This window comes from Halichoeres trimaculatus, unplaced genomic scaffold (genome assembly GCF_033239565.1).
Source record: "Halichoeres trimaculatus isolate MK-OKI-2021-1 unplaced genomic scaffold, fHalTri1.1 fHalTri1_scaffold_9, whole genome shotgun sequence".
Lineage (NCBI taxonomy): Eukaryota > Metazoa > Chordata > Actinopteri > Labriformes > Labridae > Halichoeres > Halichoeres trimaculatus.
Window position 1 is genome coordinate 31005555 of NW_027437188.1, and position 20456 is coordinate 31026010.

The 20456-nt window shown below is 38.1% G+C and overlaps 1 protein-coding gene across 4 annotated transcripts in view; it reads right to left on the minus strand.

Moving 5' to 3' along the window:
- Positions 1 to 20456, minus strand: part of cntn5 (contactin 5) — a 236584-nt gene that overhangs the window by 61820 nt on the left and 154308 nt on the right. For all 4 annotated transcript variants that reach the window (XM_074679099.1, XM_074679098.1, XM_074679100.1 and 1 more), the window contains 3 exons: positions 16853 to 16976; positions 16567 to 16742; positions 3148 to 3243 (listed from right to left, as the gene is read on the minus strand). In XM_074679099.1, coding sequence (XP_074535200.1) covers positions 3148 to 3243; positions 16567 to 16742; positions 16853 to 16976 — 396 coding nt within the window. The remainder of the gene's footprint in view (positions 1 to 3147; positions 3244 to 16566; positions 16743 to 16852; positions 16977 to 20456) is intronic.

The window sequence follows — 20456 nt, forward strand, 5'->3', positions numbered from 1 at the left end:
AGTGAAACACTGAAACCCAACAAGGAAATATTATCTTTAAGGACACCTCACCCTATTACTCTTCTGCCACTGCTTATTACTCAAATCTTCTGTTCTTTTTTGTATTTTAAATGTTTAAGTATTGGGACTTGTGTGTTTTCATTTAGAGAATGGAGTAGGAAACTGTGGGGAATAGTGTGCGAACGGTCTACAGACTGGACTCAAATGTGTTGCCTGCCTCAGGGAGGAATGGTTCAAAGAATGAAATGTTCAATTCTATCGTCAGAGGGATCCAATGCCCCAATTTTTTTATACTAGTTTTATAATTTGCATCTATTTTCCATTTTTTGTTCTATTTCCAAGTAATAATCCCATAATGTTAAAAATATATCACATTTAAAAGAGCAACTGTCATGACTGAATTTCCCCACAGGATAAATTAACTCTAGTAAATTCCCAAATGCCGGATTACTGTTAGAGTAATACTTCACCTCTACTCTTAGATCACTTTATAAATATACTAAGGCTGTATTCAGACCAGAAAAGTCCTTTGGTCCACTTGTTTGGTCCGGACCACAAGCGGACTTTATTTTTTTCGTTTGGTGCTGTTCGTATTCAGATTGTACTTTTTGCAAGTGGACTATACTCTGTAAACACATCCACGTGTGTGACGATCAGTGCTCTCATTGGACAGCACTGACAAAGGCGGCACACAGAATACAGACCCGGAAATAGAGGTAAACGTGTATTGTGCTCTTATTAGAGCTGCAAAATCTTTTTCAGTTTCAAGAGCAGCTCCTTCAAAGAAGGCTTAACAACATAGTTTCAAATTTTGGAAGTGAAGACGAATGCGCGCAGCAATGAGACGCTATGCTCTGCGCGTCCTGACCCACAACATGCCAGCAACAGCATGGCTAAACAGAAGACAGAGGATCAGGTATGAACCAAAGACGAACCAAAGGCGCATGTATCCTGTAGTTAGTTCGGATGGACCTTGGTTTGTATTCAGACCTGCACCGGAGAACCATGAACCGCACCAGAGTTCGTTTGGAAGCAGACCGAGACCACCTCAAAAAGTGGGTCTCGGTCCAGTTGTCTGGTCTGCACCAGGGTTCGTTTGTGTCTATTCACACTTGCATGTAATGTCCACACCAGTGTGGGAAACGAACCCTGGTCTGTTTAAAGTGGACCAAACAGTCCAGGTCTGAATACGCCTTAAGTCCACATTTACTATCACCCCAAACAATAACAAGCTGTTTGGCATCGGAAGAGTAGATTTGGCAAATTCTCAAGGGAAACCCACAGACTTAGCTCTGCTGCTCATTTTACAATTTACAATTTCACTGAGCAGACGCTTCTGTCCAAAGTGACGTACAATGTTGAGCAGTTAGAGGGTATGGTAACTTGCTCAAGGGCACTTTGACAGTGCTCAGGAAGAAATGCTGACACCTCTCCAGTTATAAGCCCAATTCTTGGTCCATGCAGGGTTGGGATGGGTACCTTTCATTTCATACAGTTCCTGGTATCTGGCAATCGGTACCGGTACTCAATGGTACCAATTCTTGGTACTTTGTGTGTTTATGAGGTAATAAATATTGATGTGTTTGAAAGTTTTTCAATTGAACATATCTATTCTTCAAAATATAAACTTGCAATGCTGGGTTCATGTCCTGCATGGAAAATTCTCTCATAGTCGAAAGGATGCGTTTAGGTACCTAAACATGGTACCATTTGATTTTACGTTAATCGGTACCTATAAAGTACTTTATATGGTGCCCATCCATAATGCCAGGACTTGAACCAGCAACCCTTTGGTTATTAACCCAAATCCCTTTGGACTGAGCTACAGCCACCCCTCATTCTGCAAGCCCTTGTTCCTTACAAATGTGACAACACCCTTACTACACCCTTCTCTTACTTTTCATTGGAGAGTTGGTTCTTCACTTGTATTTTCTTACTGTCTTAAATTCTTACTGATTCCACAGCCTGTCACATTACCTTTGCATCACTTCACTCAGATAATAAAACCAAAAAGCAAAGATTCAAACAATGAAATAACTTACATAAGTGTTCTGCAACTCTACACCTTGATATGGAGGCTACATGATGGTATCTGATGTCCCATTGTTCCACAGTGCACTCTTAACGGTTGGCTGATAATTTATATAACATATTCTGTATTGATTAGGTTGGTCAATCTAATTCAAGCAACATGAGGGTTTTTCAGAGAGCCATCGTGAACCAAACCTGGGTCAATTTTACAGCTTACTGCAGCACGACTGTAACAAAGCGTAAATGACAGAAAATCACTATTTCCATTCTACTCATCTCACTCCAAACATCATCTCCACTGTTCGACTCTAATGCTATGTCAGTCACACTCTTAACCATCCAGGAGGAAAGCTTTGTAAGGTTAGAGGAATAAAAGCATGCATGCATGGAGCTTGGATCTGTTAATGAAACATAGAAAACGATGTACACCAGGTGTAAAGGGAACAGCTGTGCTGTGATTTATGGAGAATCTTAATGCTGAGGATTGTGTGCGCTGCACTTTTATCTGTCAATCATTAGGCATCATTAATCATTAATAGTCTCTTTGTTTTATCTGCTCTTCTGTCCCCGACTCTCTGGATGCTATCATGTCATTCAAAAAGGCATCCCGAAATGGAAGCGGGTGCTGAAGAGCACTTGGCAAACACTCCCATGGGTGCAGTGCAGCTGATGCAAACAGAAAGCCTGGATGATTCATGGCTCACATAAGAGCTTACATTAGAGGACAACTGCAGCGAGGGATATTCAAAATAAGCCATTAAAGAGCGCTGCTATGCTCTGCCTATGGGAAATAATTGGCTGTGTAACATTTCTTTCCAATTCTAATGATCCAGCAAATTTGATCTGTGAGAGTCTGTGCTCCAGCTCTGTTGTCACCGTGACTTAACACACTCGTCACTCAAACAGAATGAACGGATGGGGAGGGGAAGGGAAGGGTACAAAAACTAACCATGAAAACATAATGCAATAAATAAAAAATGAGGACATCAATCTCCTTAGCACTTGACTCGCTAATAGAAACATTATGTCAGAAGAATCTTAAGGACTTGTGATGGGCTCACAATGCCAGTGGTAGAGGAGAAAGCAGTGTTTCTCTAGCAAGGTTTCAGCTCTTACCCGGTGAATGAGGAGGAGGTGTACACATGAGCACCACACCTTGGCCTTCACGCACAGAGACTCCACCCCTGGTCTTAGCACTGAATGCGCCGAGATCTGGAAGAACACATTAAGACAATCAATGACGGCGATACAGGAAAAATAACAAAAAAGAGGTCACAAAGAAAGTTTCTCCTTTCAGTCAACCTTAAGTGTCTTTAGGCGCAAGGTTAAAAACATGTGAACTTTATAGTTTTTCAAGGACAGCTCTGTCCATTGTTTGATTCCTGATGGTGTTGCTCTGCGTTCAGACGTGTTCACACACACACAGTTGTTTCTGTGGACTCTTGCTCTTGTTTCAGCAGGAGCGACTCCCACTGGCTCCTGAACAGTGATTAACCTTAACAATGGCTATACAATGGGTGAGGTTAAGCACCTAAAGGTACTTGATTAGGCTTTGGTTCATTGTTATAAAAGCCAGCATTAATCATAGGTTTACAGCATCACGGTTTATATAGCCACCCACTCGCCTGAAATAAAACTGATCCTTGAAGTGGTCTGAGTAACATCATGAAGACGAGGATTGCTGGAGAACAAGTTAGGAGTGGGCAGGTAGCTGAAGAGAAAATGCTCATAGAGTTGTGCATGTCTAAGTGTATTCTGACTTACAGTGGTGGCAAAAACTGTCACAACACCTAACAGATCTGAAAGCGCTGACCCTTTTTTTATTTTGCTTCCAAATCCTGATCCAGAATCATACAGATGGTTCCTCTGAGCACAATAAATATTAGATGAAGTCAGTGTTTCTGCTTTTATCTACTTTGAACTTTAATATTTGGTGTGTCAACCTTTAGCAGCAGTTACAGCAGCACATGTCTCTTGGAAAAGTGTTGATACGAGGGAGAGCTGTAAAGTTTGTAGCCTGACTAGGAAGGAGCTATGCTGTAGCGATGAAACTTGGCATGCATTAAATTCAACATTTTCTGACACTAACTGCATGGTTTATTTTTTACACTTGAAAAAAAAAATCTTATTAAGTGTTTGTCTTATTTTCAGTAGAAAATGTCTTTTTAGACTTAATATGAAACACATTCACCTGACCAGTCCAGAAAAATGTCTTATTTCAAGCTATTTAAAGACAAAAATGAGGTCTGATTTGCTTGTAACAAGTTAAAAAAAAAACTGCAAATAGAACAAGAGAAAAGTTACTTGTATCAAGACAATATTCAAGTTTGAAGTAACTTTCCTCTTTTTCCATTGGCAGATTGTTTTTACTTGTTATAAGCAAGTCAGACCTCATTTTAGCCCTCTTTAAATGACTTAAAACAAGACATTTTCTGGGCTAGCCAATGTGGCTCATGTTAAGTATAACAAGACAAATTTTGCTTAAAATAAGACAAAAAAAATCACAAGATTTTAGTTCTTTTTGCAGTGAGATTAAGTGATGCTGATGTGGTAGTTGAGGATTTTAAAAGTAGAACCAGAGATATTTTGTGAATATGGATAAAATCTGGCGCTGTGGTTTTGTCAAATATCTGCAAAAAAAGGGGTTAAACCCTATGAGTCATTCACGCTGACATGGTTGCTACATTAGGGCTTAGTTGCTACCAAGGTTCAGACGTCTTGCCACAGCAACAACCCAAGAAAACTTTGAATGTGTTGAAAAATAAACCATGCTGTAAGGGTCAGAAAATGAAGAATTTAATGCACGCCAAGTTTCATCACTATGGCAACTCTTTTCTAGTCAGGCTATGAACTTTTCCGTCCACCCTTGAAATTGGTTTCTGCAACTCAAGCCAAAACCTTTGAATGTTCCATAGATCTTTATTTCACAACTCAACAAAATTTTCTGGATAGGGTTGAGGTCTGAATCTGAGGGGACCAGTCCATCATTTTCAATATTCTTTTTCATAAGGAAAATGAGCTAAATCTCCTTATGATGACTCTGTTCTATGGTTTATAGACAATGATGACTTCCATTCATTATATTGGTATCTTAACGGCCAGTTCAACAAAAAACATTTGAAACTTCTTAGATATAACAAGTGTTCAAACATTTTTTGCCACCTCTGTGTTTGCAATAGGGCTGAACAATTTTGGAAAATAATCTAATTGTAATTTTTATTATTATTATTATTTTTTTTTACCAATATTGCGATTGCGGTTTAGACTTTTTGGGGGATATTTATCTTCTACATTTTTCACTTAACTCAAGTAATAAATTGTTTTATAGTATGACCAACACAACAAAGGACACTGTCAACATATAAACAACTCTTTGCTCTAGGCCAGGCCTACATGTTATGACAAAATGAGATAAAATAATGCATAAATTGATACATATAAAATATCTTTAGTTAACTATTACAATCACAGTAGAATATTGACTGATTGATTTAACTTCAAGCCCTGTAGACGTGTAATAAAATTATCATTAATTTCCTTGAATAAAATCAGAGAAAGGAACAAAGCACTGCAAAACAAGAGGCCTGGTATGAACAATAATATGAAAAGGAAATGTGAATCCTCTCTTTAATGAATCTCACACTAAATATAGGGCAGAATTGTAAATAAGACCAAATCTCTGCACTCATTGCACTTTTTAAATGCACTTTAATTTTTTTTTTTTTATTTCAGCCTTTGTAGCTTGAAAATTGCTTTCTATTACATTGCGACGACAGTTTAAATGTAATTAATTGTTCAGCTCGAGTTTGCAAGAAGCAAGAAATTATAAACAATAAATTTCTCTCTAGAGGAATATACATTGTATCATATTAATAAAAAGAAACTAAAAGACATGTTCAAATCTGTCATGTAGAAACAGTGTGCATCTTGTGTTGGATTAAGGATTGGATTGTTTTTCAAGTTATTTTGGACATTTTTGCCTTGATTTGAAAGGACAGCTGAAGGAAGACAACAAATGTTGGGAGTAGAGAGGACAGACATGCAGCAAAGGGGTTGTGGCCGGGAGTCGAACCAGCTGCTGGTTTCTTGAACTGGAGCCTCATGGGGTGCAGGCTTCAACCACAAGACCAACTGGAGCCCCTCTGTTCAGATTTTAAAGGGATATAAAAACAACTTGTTTTGAGAAAAAGAAGGGTTTCATATCAGCGAGCACAACCTGTTTTCATTAAATGTATATGTGAATAGTTTTTGCTGGGATGTCATAAATTGTATCTTTTAATAAGACTACATTCTTTATTTTACAGGACACGCTTGGTGCTATCCAAGACATTTTTATTTTATGACCTCCTACATTTGCAGGACTCTCATTAGCTTTACTTCTCTCTGCGTCTGCGCTCTTATTAAGAAAGCACAGCATGTTGAAGTGAAACACTGTGATTGTTTGGTTCCTTTATGAGTACAGTTTCTGCTGCAGTGGCTGGAGGATAGTTGTTTCAAAGACAGTTACACTGCAGAGCCAAAACAACTTTTCAGACACATTAATCTACAACAGAGTCTTTACAATAACACTCGTTCTTTGAATAGGATCCTGCTCCACACAGAGGAGAGATTAAGGTGCTGTCATGCTGATTGAAACACCCAATTTAGTTTTCTTACTTCCTGCTTTAGAGTTAAAAATGGACATGAATTGGAAACAGGCTCTTGTACATCATCACTTCTTTTCAATGAAGAGCCTTTGCAGACAGTGTTTTTGAATCATGAACTAATGTGGCAGGTTTTCCTTCCCCACACTGTGTTTTTTTTCTGAGGCAGCAGAACAAAGCAGGCCTAATTTGGAGTCCCAGAACTGCAGCCTGTTCGTTCCAAATGCTGCCCGCTTAATTTCTAGTTGAGGCGACGCCAAAGAGCGGAAAACAAGCGACAGCCTGCTGACCCAGGGTGGGTACCTGTGTCTCCACCACTTTTATTTCATCACTTTGAGGTGCAGTGTTTACCGTCACCCCGGAACTGGTGGATAATTATGCCTCTGAGTGACTGCTGAAACCTGAATTTCTTCTGAATTTCTGGCACATTAAATAGTGATTGTAGCTCATGGCCTCCATCTTTAAATGCAACAGCTGGTCAGTTTCCTGTCAAAGTGTATTCTTACTTTACAGTCAGCAGCTTTGTTACAGTGCTGCATTTTATATTCTGGTCGTGTAGCTTCTTTAACTATTCACAGTACGAATAAAACACTTTATTTGGAAAACATTAAACAGGCAGAAGCTCAATCTGAAGCATTTAAAAACTGGTGAGAAGAATCTGAAATAAGCCCAGGAAAGAATGGGGGTAGAGTAAATATTTTATGTGGCATGCTGCACTTTTTCGGGAGAATAAAACCAGGAGAGGAGCCTGTCAGACATCCTGGATTCAACCCACACCACAAATCAAGCTGCCATGCCGGCCACTGCCTGCGCAAAAAAAAAAAAAAAAAAAGAGAGATCCAGAATAAACCGAACACACACAAAGATACTGTTTCTGAAGCACAGCTGACAGTAGAGTCAGTCTTTCAGCTCAGAAAGAGTTCAAATTACAATACGACCGAATGAACTCTCTAACGAGATGGGCTCTAACAGATTGGAGTGTTACTATTTACACTGAGGGCTTATTAGTGTTTTTATTGTAGCTGTTTCTGTTATTCTGTTACTGTGACACTGGATCCCAACGTCTCTGCCCGACAGATATGTTTGACAAGTGTTGATTTATTTGTGCTAACAACCTGCCAGAGGGATGGAGAGCAGCTCGTGTTAATCATTAAATCACGAGCTGGTGTCACTGGTCTGACATTTACGACAGACTCTCCTCTCTAAGTCTTTCTCTTTCTGAATGACAACAGAACTCACGAGTTATCACAGTTAGGCGTGTTCAACCAGGGCTGTGATAAGCATGAGAGTAGACTTAGGTAAAAATGTAAACCAAAATTAATTATTGCAAGGAATCTTACGATGGCATATCACATTCACCCAAAAATAAAACACATCTTGTTTTTACAACATTTTTTAATTGTTTTTTTATTTTCCTGTATTTATGAGATAGTATCTATTTGGTTATTGTAGACTATTTTTTGTTTGTTTATTTGTTTATTATTATCATCATTATTAACATTATTGTTGCAATATTTTTAATACTATCATTGTTATTAATTTGTCCGAAATAAACGTCACCACTACAACTACTACTACTATCTTGTGAAAACAGAACACATTTTATTTTATTTTCTTAGATACTATCCCAATAAAACACAGAAAATTATTTAGATTTTTTTAAATCTTTCTCATAAAATCAGACAATATTATTTTTGATTTTCCTTTATTTATGAGAAACTACCTTGTGAAAAATATATATATTTCAGATACCATCTCATAAAAAAATGAAACATTTCTTTTTGATTTTCCTGTTTTTATCTTTTTATGTATCTCCAAAAAAATCAGAAAATTTTATTTTTGATTTTTCCTGTTTTAACAAGATACTACCCTGTGAAAAGAAAAAATATTTACATTTGTTTATTTCATGAGATACTCCATTAAATCAGAAAATATTTCTCTTTGGTTTTTCTGTTTTTATGAGATACCATCTCTAAAAAACATGATTTCCCATGATGCTCCACTGCATGACTTGTTGCTACATATTTTGCCACTAACCAGAGGTGTGGGGTCAATACAAGTAAGGTAGGCTTTTTAATATGTTACATGTGTTACAGTCAGATGTTTCATGTTTGTTTGTTGAGAGGACAAAGATATTCGGGAATTCCTTTACTTTTTTAGATTCCTGCTTTTACGAGATTGTATTTCATAAAAATAGGAAATTCAAAAATTTAAGCATTTTCTGTTTTCACGTGATAGTATCTCATAAAAACAAGAAAATCTGAAATGAATCTCTGTTTTTATGAGATAGTCTCTCATAAAAACAGAAAAATAATAATAATAAAAAAAATCCAATTATTTGATTAGTATAATGTAAAAATTGAGAAATCTGAAATAAACACATTCCTGTTTTAACAAGAAAGTATCATAAAAAAACAGGAAATTCAAAAATGTAATGATAAAAAATAGGAAAAAATAATAACAAAAAATCCTGTTTTATGAGATAGTTGTGTCTTTAAAACATGAGGGTTATTTCAATTTTTCGGGTGAATGCAATACCCAACTGTGGGATCATGCGACTTAGTATCTGAAATTTGTAAATAACCACAGTAGACAAGGTTTTACATCCAACTGCTGAAGAATAAAAGCAGACATAGCTGACATACTTACAGAATAGCAGAGCGAGTACTGTAAATGCGACTGTATATACTTCTTCCCTTGAATTATTCAGTAAGGATGCATACCGTAGTCGCTCAAGTTCTCCTAGACGGCCTTGACTAATTTGATAAATAATGAATGTAATTCTTATCTCTATATGTTACAACTTTGCTTCAGGAAACGGCAAAGCGCTGAAAGCACAGCAACAATTCAACCTCCAGAGAGACCTACTACATTTATTTCAGCACACGACCAATAATGGAGGTCTTTCCTAGAAAATATCAGCATGTCTACAAGAAATTACACATTTCCCATTCAGGCAGCAGCAACAACGGTTGTTTGGAATAAATAAGTCATGGTTAGCAGTAATAACCAGGCTCACCGAATGAGAGGCAAGAAATCAGCGGCATAAACCTACCACAGTGTTTGAGTGCCAGCTGAGAAATGCATCACAGAGGTAGCATAAGAATGAACACTAAACATGTAAAATACGCAAATAAAGACAAAGCATTACAGATCAAAGCATTTAGGTTGGATAAATATGAAGAAGCTGGCGTTAAGGTTGAACTAAACTCTCACTGACACCATCATTTCCCTTTGCAAACTGCAGCTCTGGCAGCAAATCAATATTAAAGAGTTTCTCAAAAAGTAAAAAGAGCACAATCATTAAAATATCCCCCCAAAATATGAGAAAACATATGTCCTGATAAATGTTTAAATCCAGCAACGCAGTGATGAAATTTGCAGTAAGCAAAAGGAACGGATGCTCAATGCTAATTACTTATTCTGCGATGAGTTTGAATTTAATCAATGGACATTAACCACAGATCTTCTCAAGTGTGTAGAACATTTCAGAGCCGGGCACGTGTTAGTCGTCCAATGCTTCGAGTCAAAGCATCTCGTTAATTTCATTACTACTGTACTGCTCAGAGCAGCTCGATACCTGAGCCTCAGCCAGACTCACGTCTGCTCAGAGAGGAGAAGTCTTTGGGGAGAAAGATCAGAGGCCTCCTTTCTGCCTGCTGCCTTCAAAGTCACGGCTGAAAAACAGCCCAAGTGTGGTTTCAGCAGCTCAGAATTTCAAAACAAAGGTAGAAGGCATCGTAGTGAAACATCTTAGGAGCAGAGTACAGGACAAGTGGACAGAATGTAGAGAGCCTTGACTGAGCGTTTCCTCATTCACGATACTTCTCCCCTGGTTCCCTGCATCAGGGCTGCCCTCAGTCCACCTGCTTGACATAACAACCACCTGGACCACAGGGTACGGTGGAGAGCTGCATATAAACCAGAGGTCAGAGTAAACCTCTGCTCAGCCCAGCAAAATCATTCAGGTTGACCAGCCTCAAAAAGCCATTTTTTTCTTTCACTCTTGCTTGATCGTTCCTGTAAAAACAACAATCAAAAAAAATCTTATATCTTGTATCTTAAATAAATTGTAAAATATCTTGTGAGATCTTGGTATGCATAGGAGTGACAATCAGATGAATTAGAATTATAGAGTTACTAAATTAAAGTTAAATTAATGTAATTAATGATGTTAATGTAATAATGGCAGAGAAAAAATTCCTGTGCTGAGTCAATTATTGAAAAATCTGCTGTTATTCAAAAAAACAAAAAAAAAACAAACACAAAATAAAATAAAAAAATATATATGGAAAATATGTTATTTAGCTAATTTTGAAAAGATATCAATACATTTTCAGAAAAAAAATGATCCTGGAATAACTTGAATAACAGGCAGTATTTCAAATAAATTAGGTCTTTGCATGTTTTCAAGCCAAGTGCATGTCTGAGAGTATACACTGCAAATAACATCCTGTTCTTTTTACAGAAAAAAACAAAACAAAACAAAACTGGCAGCTGCGGTTGCCAGAGAAATTTTGTGAAAAAAATATGTTGAAAATGTAAATAGCTTTACAAAAATAACTGTCAGTTTTACAGTTTACAAATGTTGTTTAGAAACAAATTAGATTTAAAACCAGGGTTAGAGTTAGACTTGTTATACAGTAAATCCTATTCAATTTCACTGAAAAAAAACAACTTAACCATATTGTTTAACTGTGAAATCTTCATTATAAGATACCAAAGTTTACAGTGAAAGCAGCACCAGTCAAACTACAGAAATTGGAACTTAACTCACCTAATCTGTTAGCATAATGTTAGCATTACTGTTTGTTTTTTTGAACAGTATTTCTGTATTCTAAGTACAGTAATCTGTAAAATCAGCCAAGAAACATGATTATTTTATCATAATTTTACTTTAAAAATTAAAGTTGTTTTTAGCCGCGTTTCCACCAAGTAGACTGTTTCGAGTCATCTCGGTAGGGCTCGCATTTTGTGGCGTTTCCACTGACAGATCCCCAAGTAACCGAGACGAGCCTTCCCATTTTTTGGGACCCTTTTGTATGGGTGCCAGACTGAGCTGATCCGCTCTCGGAAGGTGGAGTAGCAACACTGCAGATTGGTCAAAAGAATCGTGCCAAACCGTACTGAACCAAACCAGACTACTTGGCAGAAATGCAGTTTTAGGTTCAGGATTTTACAAAATACAACTTGTTATTCTTGTTGGTGTTGGTTGTTCTTCAGTTTTTACTTGCTTTTCATGTTTTTTCTCCAGAGAAACCTTTGGGAACCACTGGTGCAAGTCAATGATGATGACTTTAAATGTGCTTATAACTTCTCACCTGTCGCCCTTCAGTTAGAATTAACTTCAGTTTTTGCTGATATTAAAATATTTTCTCTGCATATTTATTAGTGTAGTCTGGGCTCGCCCCTGTTCTCCAGCCTGGTGCTGAGCTAACTTAATGCGACCTGATGAATTACACAGCTGCTATAGCGGCACCACTGGCACCACTAGCCTGTCAGTCCATAAGACTTCATAAGCTCAGCTAATTAATTTGGTCAAATCTGAGCTCCAAATACAGCAGACAGTTTGGAACTTGGAGAGAAATGTTTCCAACGCCGTCTGTCTGTGAAGTCCAAGTGTACATGTCAAATAAGTCTACCACGTCATTCCAGGTTTTCACAAACTATAAAAGCATGTAATGACTTCTTTAAAAGACTTGGTCTATGTGGAAAAGAATTGCTCATGTGTATCAGAACTAGTTAAAGCTTGGGACAACTGTGTCAGTGCCTGAAAATGTGCAGTGCCAACATGAAAAGGGAACAAAAAAGTTGAGCTCCACGCTGCGTGATAAATACCCACCATTTGTTATGCTGAGAGAGAGAAGGAAGGTTCTGCATCCCAATGTGTGCTGCGGGGCACCGCTCTTTGTTTCTGTGGCTAGCCTTTGAAGGGTTGCATTTTGAAGAAATGTGGACCGAGGGTGAGGCTATTACACATTGATGCTGTTGAATATTTGTACTGCATGAAGCAGAAGAAACAGACACAGTAATGTGCCGCTTCGCAGGCTCAACAGTGACGGATGGAATAAAAGAGGAAAACATTCAGTCCTGGGATGAAATGACCTGACAGGAGCAAACAAATGCAGCTTATTAAAAGTTCACCAAGCAAGGCTTATTCAAGGAACAACCCCAATAAAACAGCTTGCTCTTTAAGACCGAAACATATCAAGATCATATACAGCTGAAATCCTTTTCTGTATTTCTCTCACTACATGATAATTCTGCCACGAAGACAGAAAACCACACACAGATATTCCTGCCTCCTCCTTCAAATCCCCACACAACAACAGGTGGTGCGGTGTGGGATTTGTTGCTGACTCAGTAATATAACTGAGACAGGCCCACATGTTTATTCAATGAGTGATATTTTAGGGCCGTGACTCCAAACCCCAGGGCCTCAGAAAAGTTGCTGTACTGCAAATAAACGGTCTGATTTTGTCAGAAAAGGTTGAATGATAATGACAGAATTCTGAGAGGCGATTATGAGCTATTTTCTGATACCTTTAACCTGACTCACTCTGCCTGTGCTGCAGCTTTCCACATTATGCCTCGTCACGCCCCCAACAACAGGATACACACTGACCAGTCTGCTATAAGAAGGGGAAAATCCAATTTTGTGCAAAAGGTGGCTCAGGTGTGGAGGATGTGTGACGGACAGGTAGCCATCGCCTCTGCTGACACACCTGCCAATCAAGTGAGCCTGACCCCAAACACACCCTCTGCTGGAGCCTTAATGTGCTTTTACACTTTATTCAGTTTTTGAAACACCTGCCAAGGCAGACAGAGGGAGAATGCAGCCTCCGGAAAACAAGTGGACGCACACAAAAACTGCTTCTGCTCCTTCAGTGTGAGGGTTTGGGGATGACTTGAACACATACAGACACTTTAAGACCAAGAAAAATGCAGCATTTAACAGTTACTCCTCTTGAAACACTCGGTATGCTTGGTAAGTCATACTGGCGGAGATTAAATTGACATTTTTTAGGTTAATATTTGCTTTTCTATATATTAAAGGTACAAGCCTGAATCCCTCCATTTATTTAGCTTTTACCACTTGAGATGTGTGGTGATACATAAAAATCTCCCACTTCTACTTCTTTCACTTACCTCAAATGCAGTATGACCATTTTAAAAACACATATGGCACATGGTTAGTTCATTTTGTTGTGCTGCAATTAGTGAGAGACAAATACTTAATACTTATGTTTATAATATTGTCAACCTATTACAAAATGGCCTTTGTCATTTTTGACGAAAATGAGTCTCTTGATAATGCTGGCCATCTCTGATAAAAATCACTTAAGTCTTTAGCTAAAATGATCATGCTCTTTTTGCCTTATATGACAATGGCCTATGTCAAGAGGCTGACTTAGGCCATTTTATTTCCAGCCTAAGTCTAAATTTTGGATTATTTAGGATAAAATGTGTTCCCTGGTCAAATTTAGCAAGCTTTCATGATGGCGGCTGCTTCAAGAAGACACAGAAACTTAAGTGCAGAAGACGCTGTAAACATGATTCTTGAACCATTTTCTCCTGGTGAGTGATTAGGTTCACTATCATACAGGCAAGGGTATAATGTTGTGTAGTAATTTAGTCTAAATTTCACAAGTTTCACTACAAATGTAGCTACTTTTAGCTAGCTACCTAGCAACAGATAAACACTTATGTTCATGAATCGACATCATCATAAGTGCAGCATCTGGACAGACGTTATGTATTACTTTACTCAAGTTATGCGCAATTCTACTTGTAACGGAAACACCGGCAAGGCGCAATTGTACTTTATCAAAACTTCAGAAATATCATGTTAATGTTGTGAAAAGGTGTAATGGAAACGCAGCTCCTGACACGTTCCGCTAAGAGTCACCAGTTAGCACAGTCACTATTAACTCCAAAATACTGGTAGCTCTGTAATGGTCAGAATTTTACAAAAGTTGACTCCATGGTGTAATATCATTTCTGACGACTGACCACAGAACAACCTGACATTTTTATGCAGTTTACAGTTTTTAATTTAGTGTTTAATGAACTCTGACTTATCTTTTGGTTCAGTTTTTCTTTGTCTTTTGCACCTAAGTTTGCAATTGTGCAACCCTTAATTTTACAATTAAGGGTTGCTTTGCTTATCGTCATTCTTTAAAGAAAATGTTAATATTATTGTCAATGTTATTATTAATTATTTTTTTTCTGCAAATCTTAAGGCATACTGGTTGTCTGATCATGTTGTCTGATTAAGTATGATCATTATGTGAAGGGGCAGATACCATAAGAATTTTTCTTCCTTCTGCTCCTTTTCATTTATTTTGAGACCTATTTTGTTTTTGTATTGTACTCACATTTTTTGTTTTCAAGAATGGAATTAAGACAAACTCAACTTAAATAAATGAACGGAGCTAAACGCTGCTTCGTTTACTACTACTTTTGATGACGCTAGCTCCGAATGGGTCTATACAACCATTGATTACATCTACACAGAAAAATACTCAACTATATCTTTAAGGTAACCACTTGCCAGCCACAAGGCATGAGTGACTCACTGTTCCTTACACAACAGGAGACCAGACAAGACATAATCAGCAGCTATATCATCTTCTTACATCAGCTAGAGAAGAAACTGTACAGATAGGAACTGAATCTTCAACAGTTACAGGATGATTGCAGGCTGCATGCAGAGCACCATCCTGCTTCAATAGAAGAAATAACCATGCTTGAATGTCGCACATCTCTATGAATCTAGCTGATGATATAGTGTCGAGCAAATGTACAGTATTTATGCCAAACTAAAAATAGTTCCAACATCTCAGCTTGAAGCTTGGACTAATAAATGAGTGCCATCCCGTTTCATTGCTCATTCTCAGGCGAAGTTCAATATTTCAGAGAGAGGGACTCGGGCTCGTTTTTCTACTTGCTGATTTGACTCGGAAGCAAGGGGGAGGCACAGATCTGGCTGGTTAAGAGGACAGATGAAGGTACATGTTGAGGTGCAGTTTCTGTCCCTCAGTAACAAGCAGCACTGTTTTTGAAGTGTCTGTCTGTGCTTTACCATCTGGGCATCTCTGCCTGCCAAAGCAGCCTGGCTTATATTTAATTTAGGACAAGCCTCCTTCTGATTTATGTTCACTTTTTAATTACACTGAAAATATGAAACTTTCAAAAGGGAGAAAAAAACAAAACAAAAGAGATTCAAATACCTCCTGATTTAACTTCACATTTCATGAACAGAACTCAGGCAAACCCCGCCATTTATTTCCTGAGTCTTTCCTATATCAACTGTAAGCTTCCATGAAAACACATGAGACCTTGTTGTATGCTTTCTAGCAACAGCTTGGTGAGAGAGGCTAATCTCCCAGTGGAGATGTCAATGAGGCTGTAATGGTCATTGCTCTTGAGGAAACTGAAGAGAACTACACATTTTCCTGGGAGCATAGAGCCCCTGGTCTGTCCGTGTGCGCTGCCTCAGCCTGCGATGATGTTTTGGAGTTAGGCCAGGGGATTACTGGGAGAAGAAATGTGCTTTTTGCTCTCATTTACCATTGAGACATGGCATTTGAGGGCACATACCCTGTTAGCTGTGCAACTCCACAGAATCAGATGGAGCCGCTGGGAACGAAACTCTGCAACAAAACCTCACCGTAGATAGCGGTGTTTATTTACCCCTGGAACCAAACACGTTTATTTTGACTCACAGAGACAAAGAGCTTGAAGCTAATTATTCCCTTCACACGAGAGGCACGCTTTGGAGAGCAAAAGTCTATTTTTCCAACACAGACCTACAGAGCTATACGCTGCAGTATAAAGTGCATCATCGACCTCGAGTGACTGAATAATGAATAAATAAAAGTCCACTCACATGCAAACTGTAGAAGTGCGTCTCGACTTAGCACAGTCCCAAAGCTGTTCTCCGCTTTACACTGGTACTTCCCATAATCGTGGATCTCACTCGCATTGGTAATAATTAAATTTCCATCAATGAGGCTGTAACGATAATCTGCGTCTGCATCGACCTCTGTCCGATTGATATACCAGCTGAAAAACAAGAGAAGAAAGAGAGATTAGCATTCATTTCTAATGAGTGGCAGCCTAATGAGCTCTTAAAGTAGGGCTTCTGTTTGGAGACAGACAAATAAATGTGACACCTGTATGTGGGCGTCGGATTCCCCCGCGCTTCACAGTGCATCACTACTTTCTTTTCATCGGATTCCAAAGGAAAAATAACATCCTCCGGCTCCTGGGTAAAAACAGGTCCAAACTCTTCACTTTCTGTGGGGAAAAAAAAAAGAGAAAGAAAAGAACGAATGCAATTATCACATCAGGAGAGCCACTCAGTTTTAACATCCAATTACTTTTTCTGTGATACCCCGGGTTGGTTAGTGCAAGAGTGAATTTCCTGCCAACCTTTATTATAGTAAACACGAGATAAGAGGGAATATACAGCTCCATAATGTGATAAAATTATAGAGAAAAATTAACTGTAGCCATAACGAGAATGACATTTTGCTACAGCCTACAGGTAATGACGTCAATGACGTTTTCACCCTTAAAAATAAAATATATATGTAAAATAACATTTCCATGGGTTAAAAGAGAGACTTCGTGATCATGTAGCTAACCTGGTTGGATATGACTCATATGCTGAAGATTAAAATTTCACACCTTCATGAGCTAACAGGTAATTACCTCCACACGTTTGGACACTGTGTTGTTTGGCTCGAGGGCCAAGTAATAAAACAACAACCCTGTTAGTATGAGGCCTAACACACTGGGTCCATCTTTGCAGCAATATTGACCAGTGCACACATCCATCATTCCTGTGGTTTGTCTCTAAACATGATCTGAATTCACATTTCAGCACCTGCTCTGTTTCAGCGGTGTCACATTACCATGACTCATGAAGGATATAGCATAGCATGGTATAACTCTACCAATGCATTGTTTGGCTTTTCTCTAACTGATCTATTTCTGTCCTTTTTATTGATCGGTTCCCCCGCTTGACCACTTAAACAAAAACAGCTAGAGAACAAGAAGAAAACCTCTTTCTTTTTTCTATCAGTCTTTCAAAAGTGTTTACTATCCCATCATTATTTGTGGCAGGCCTCTATTTTTTTAAACAAGGTCCAAAGGGAAGAAAAAAGAAGAAAGGAAATGGAGTGAGCAAATGTCGTCTACCAAAAAAAGCCCCATGTTGAATTTAGCCATCGACCATTTCCTGGTAAATAATGCTTTGAGTAAGTTTCTCTTATTTTTTCAGATGATAACATGATTTTGCTACTTTTATTAATTTATGAATGAAGAAATTATGCAATTGTAGGAACAAAGTGCAGTGTATGGTGTATATTTGAAAGAAGTTTGAAATATAATTTAAGCCAAGGTTTCCCATTTCAGTCCCAAACAGCTGAGACTGGTGACACCCCTGCTGTGAGGACACACTGACAGCCCAATCTAACCAACTGTATGTATGCTATTATACCAAATTTAACACGTATTTCTGTTTGTACTTTTTAAATACAATGAATAATGGATTAAAAAAATAGAGCTGTACGGTGGTGCAGTGGTTAGTGCTGTTGCCTCACAGCAAGAAGGTCACCGGTTCAAACCCCCTTTCTGTGTAGAGTTTGCATTTACTCCCCTGCATTGGTGGGTTGCAATTGAAACTTGCTGAATACTGCAAAGTGCTTTACTCCTGGTGGATTTTTGTCTTGATGTTGGGTTTCTGTAAATACAATTTTATCAACATTAATGGGAATAGACCTGTAAATGTTTTTGGAAAGTGTCTTGAGATAACTTGTTATGATTTGACACTATACAAATAAGGACTGATTGATTAATTGATTCTCTCAGGGTACTCCGCCTTCTTCCTGCAGTCCAAATACATGTTCATCCGGTTGATTGGTGATTTCAAATTGCCTGTAAGTGTGAGTTTGTGCATGAAAAATTGTTTATTTCTTTGCGCCGGCCCTGTGACCAGTACCCCACCTCCTGCCCAAAGACAGATGAGATAAGCTCAAGCAACCCCAAAAAGGATGAGTGGTCGAAAATGGATGGACAAAAAACGCAGTTCATTCATTTATTTGGGAAAGCATTTTGTGACCCCCCAGGAAAAAAAAACAGTGCAAACCTAACTTCTATTTTGGGAACCATTGATTTCAACTATGGATTAGATCTACATATTGAAATGGACTAATAAATCAATGTGACAGTGACGATATGTACAAATGCAGAGAGATCTAAAAAAAAAAAAAAAAAAAAAAAGAGGTTTGCAAAATCTTATTTGGACCATTTTCTGAACATAACATAAAATAAATAAAAATCCTTCAATCATCCCACAAAGGGGAACCAAGAAAAAACATGTATGGGACTATTTAATTACAGGAATATGTAAAGAACCAGTATACAAGTAGACGAAATAAAACAGTTGTTAATGGTGTTGGAAAGATTAAAGTCTGTACAGTATTGTAGTTTTTATATATTTGATGTGAATAAAACTAGAGAATATATCACCTATAATCAAACATAATTACAGCAAGATAAGAATGGAAATTTCCCAAAGGAATCAATTAAACAACATCATAGTGTGGAGTAATAAAGTGGAGCTAACAAAAATAACTCAGTGGTAATAGTTAAGATGAATTACATACATGAAACACAAATAAAGTTAAAGCTGTGTAAACCTCATTCTGTATGACTACACTTAAACCACTTTACTGTCTCATCCTTACTGCTCTGCTTGGCTCTATGTTGATACACTTACAGCTCTGTTATTTCCTACCTGACAGTACCTATTACATTTCTCTTGAGTTTCCTTCAGAGTGCTCTCCTCTCTGATTTAACCTCCTGTTAACACACAAGTGATGCACTTGTTGTAGAAGCTTCTCTGTATTATAACACCTCAGGATTTTAGGCTCTACATGAGACAACAACACCTGTCTTCTTCTGAATATTTCCTCCTGTGATATAAAGATCTCACGAGGAATAAGAAGCCTAGTTTAGACGGAGTGATAGGCTCTTTGTGTTCTGTGTGGCAGCACAGTTCAGCACCTGATTATTCTGGGCTTGTTGTTATTCATGCTGTTAAAGCAGACATCAGTATAATGAACGTTTATTTTAGATATTAGGTTCTACACATACATAAATTGTATTTGTGGGAGAAATATACAACAATGGAGGTTACCGCCTTGAGTTCTTGTCACTGTTAGGGAATAATAATGACAAAAGAATAATGTTTTTTTTAGAGGGTATGTAGAATCACACCAACCCTCTGTCAGCAATTTACTGCTCCACAGGGAAATAAAAAGCTTTTGAAATAATACCCTAATCAGTGGAGGGAGATGAATCGATATTAAGCCAAACCTTGCTGTGCATACAAAGCAAAGCAGTTCAGTGGTTAAAGCGTTGCAGGTCCTAAAAAGCAGCATCACATCTCTGTAGCTCTCTGCACAGCCTCGTTTATCTATCCAACACTGGAGTGCTCCACCTGCCCCTGTTTCCTGTAGCTCATGGAGTAGTTAATGATGTATGCTTAAGTTATTTCTACTCGTGTGAGGTCTATTATGGGTTTCATAAGTTCCAGTTTCAACAAGAAAGAAGCAAAAACATCATCACCGTCCAGCAGAGTATTACACGGAGAGATGAAGTGTGGTGATGGGTCACTGCAGGCAGACACTAGCTGTGAAGATGTGGCATCATTTCTGTAGCATTTAAAACAATGACTTCCAGACTATGTCATATTTAACTTGGTGATCC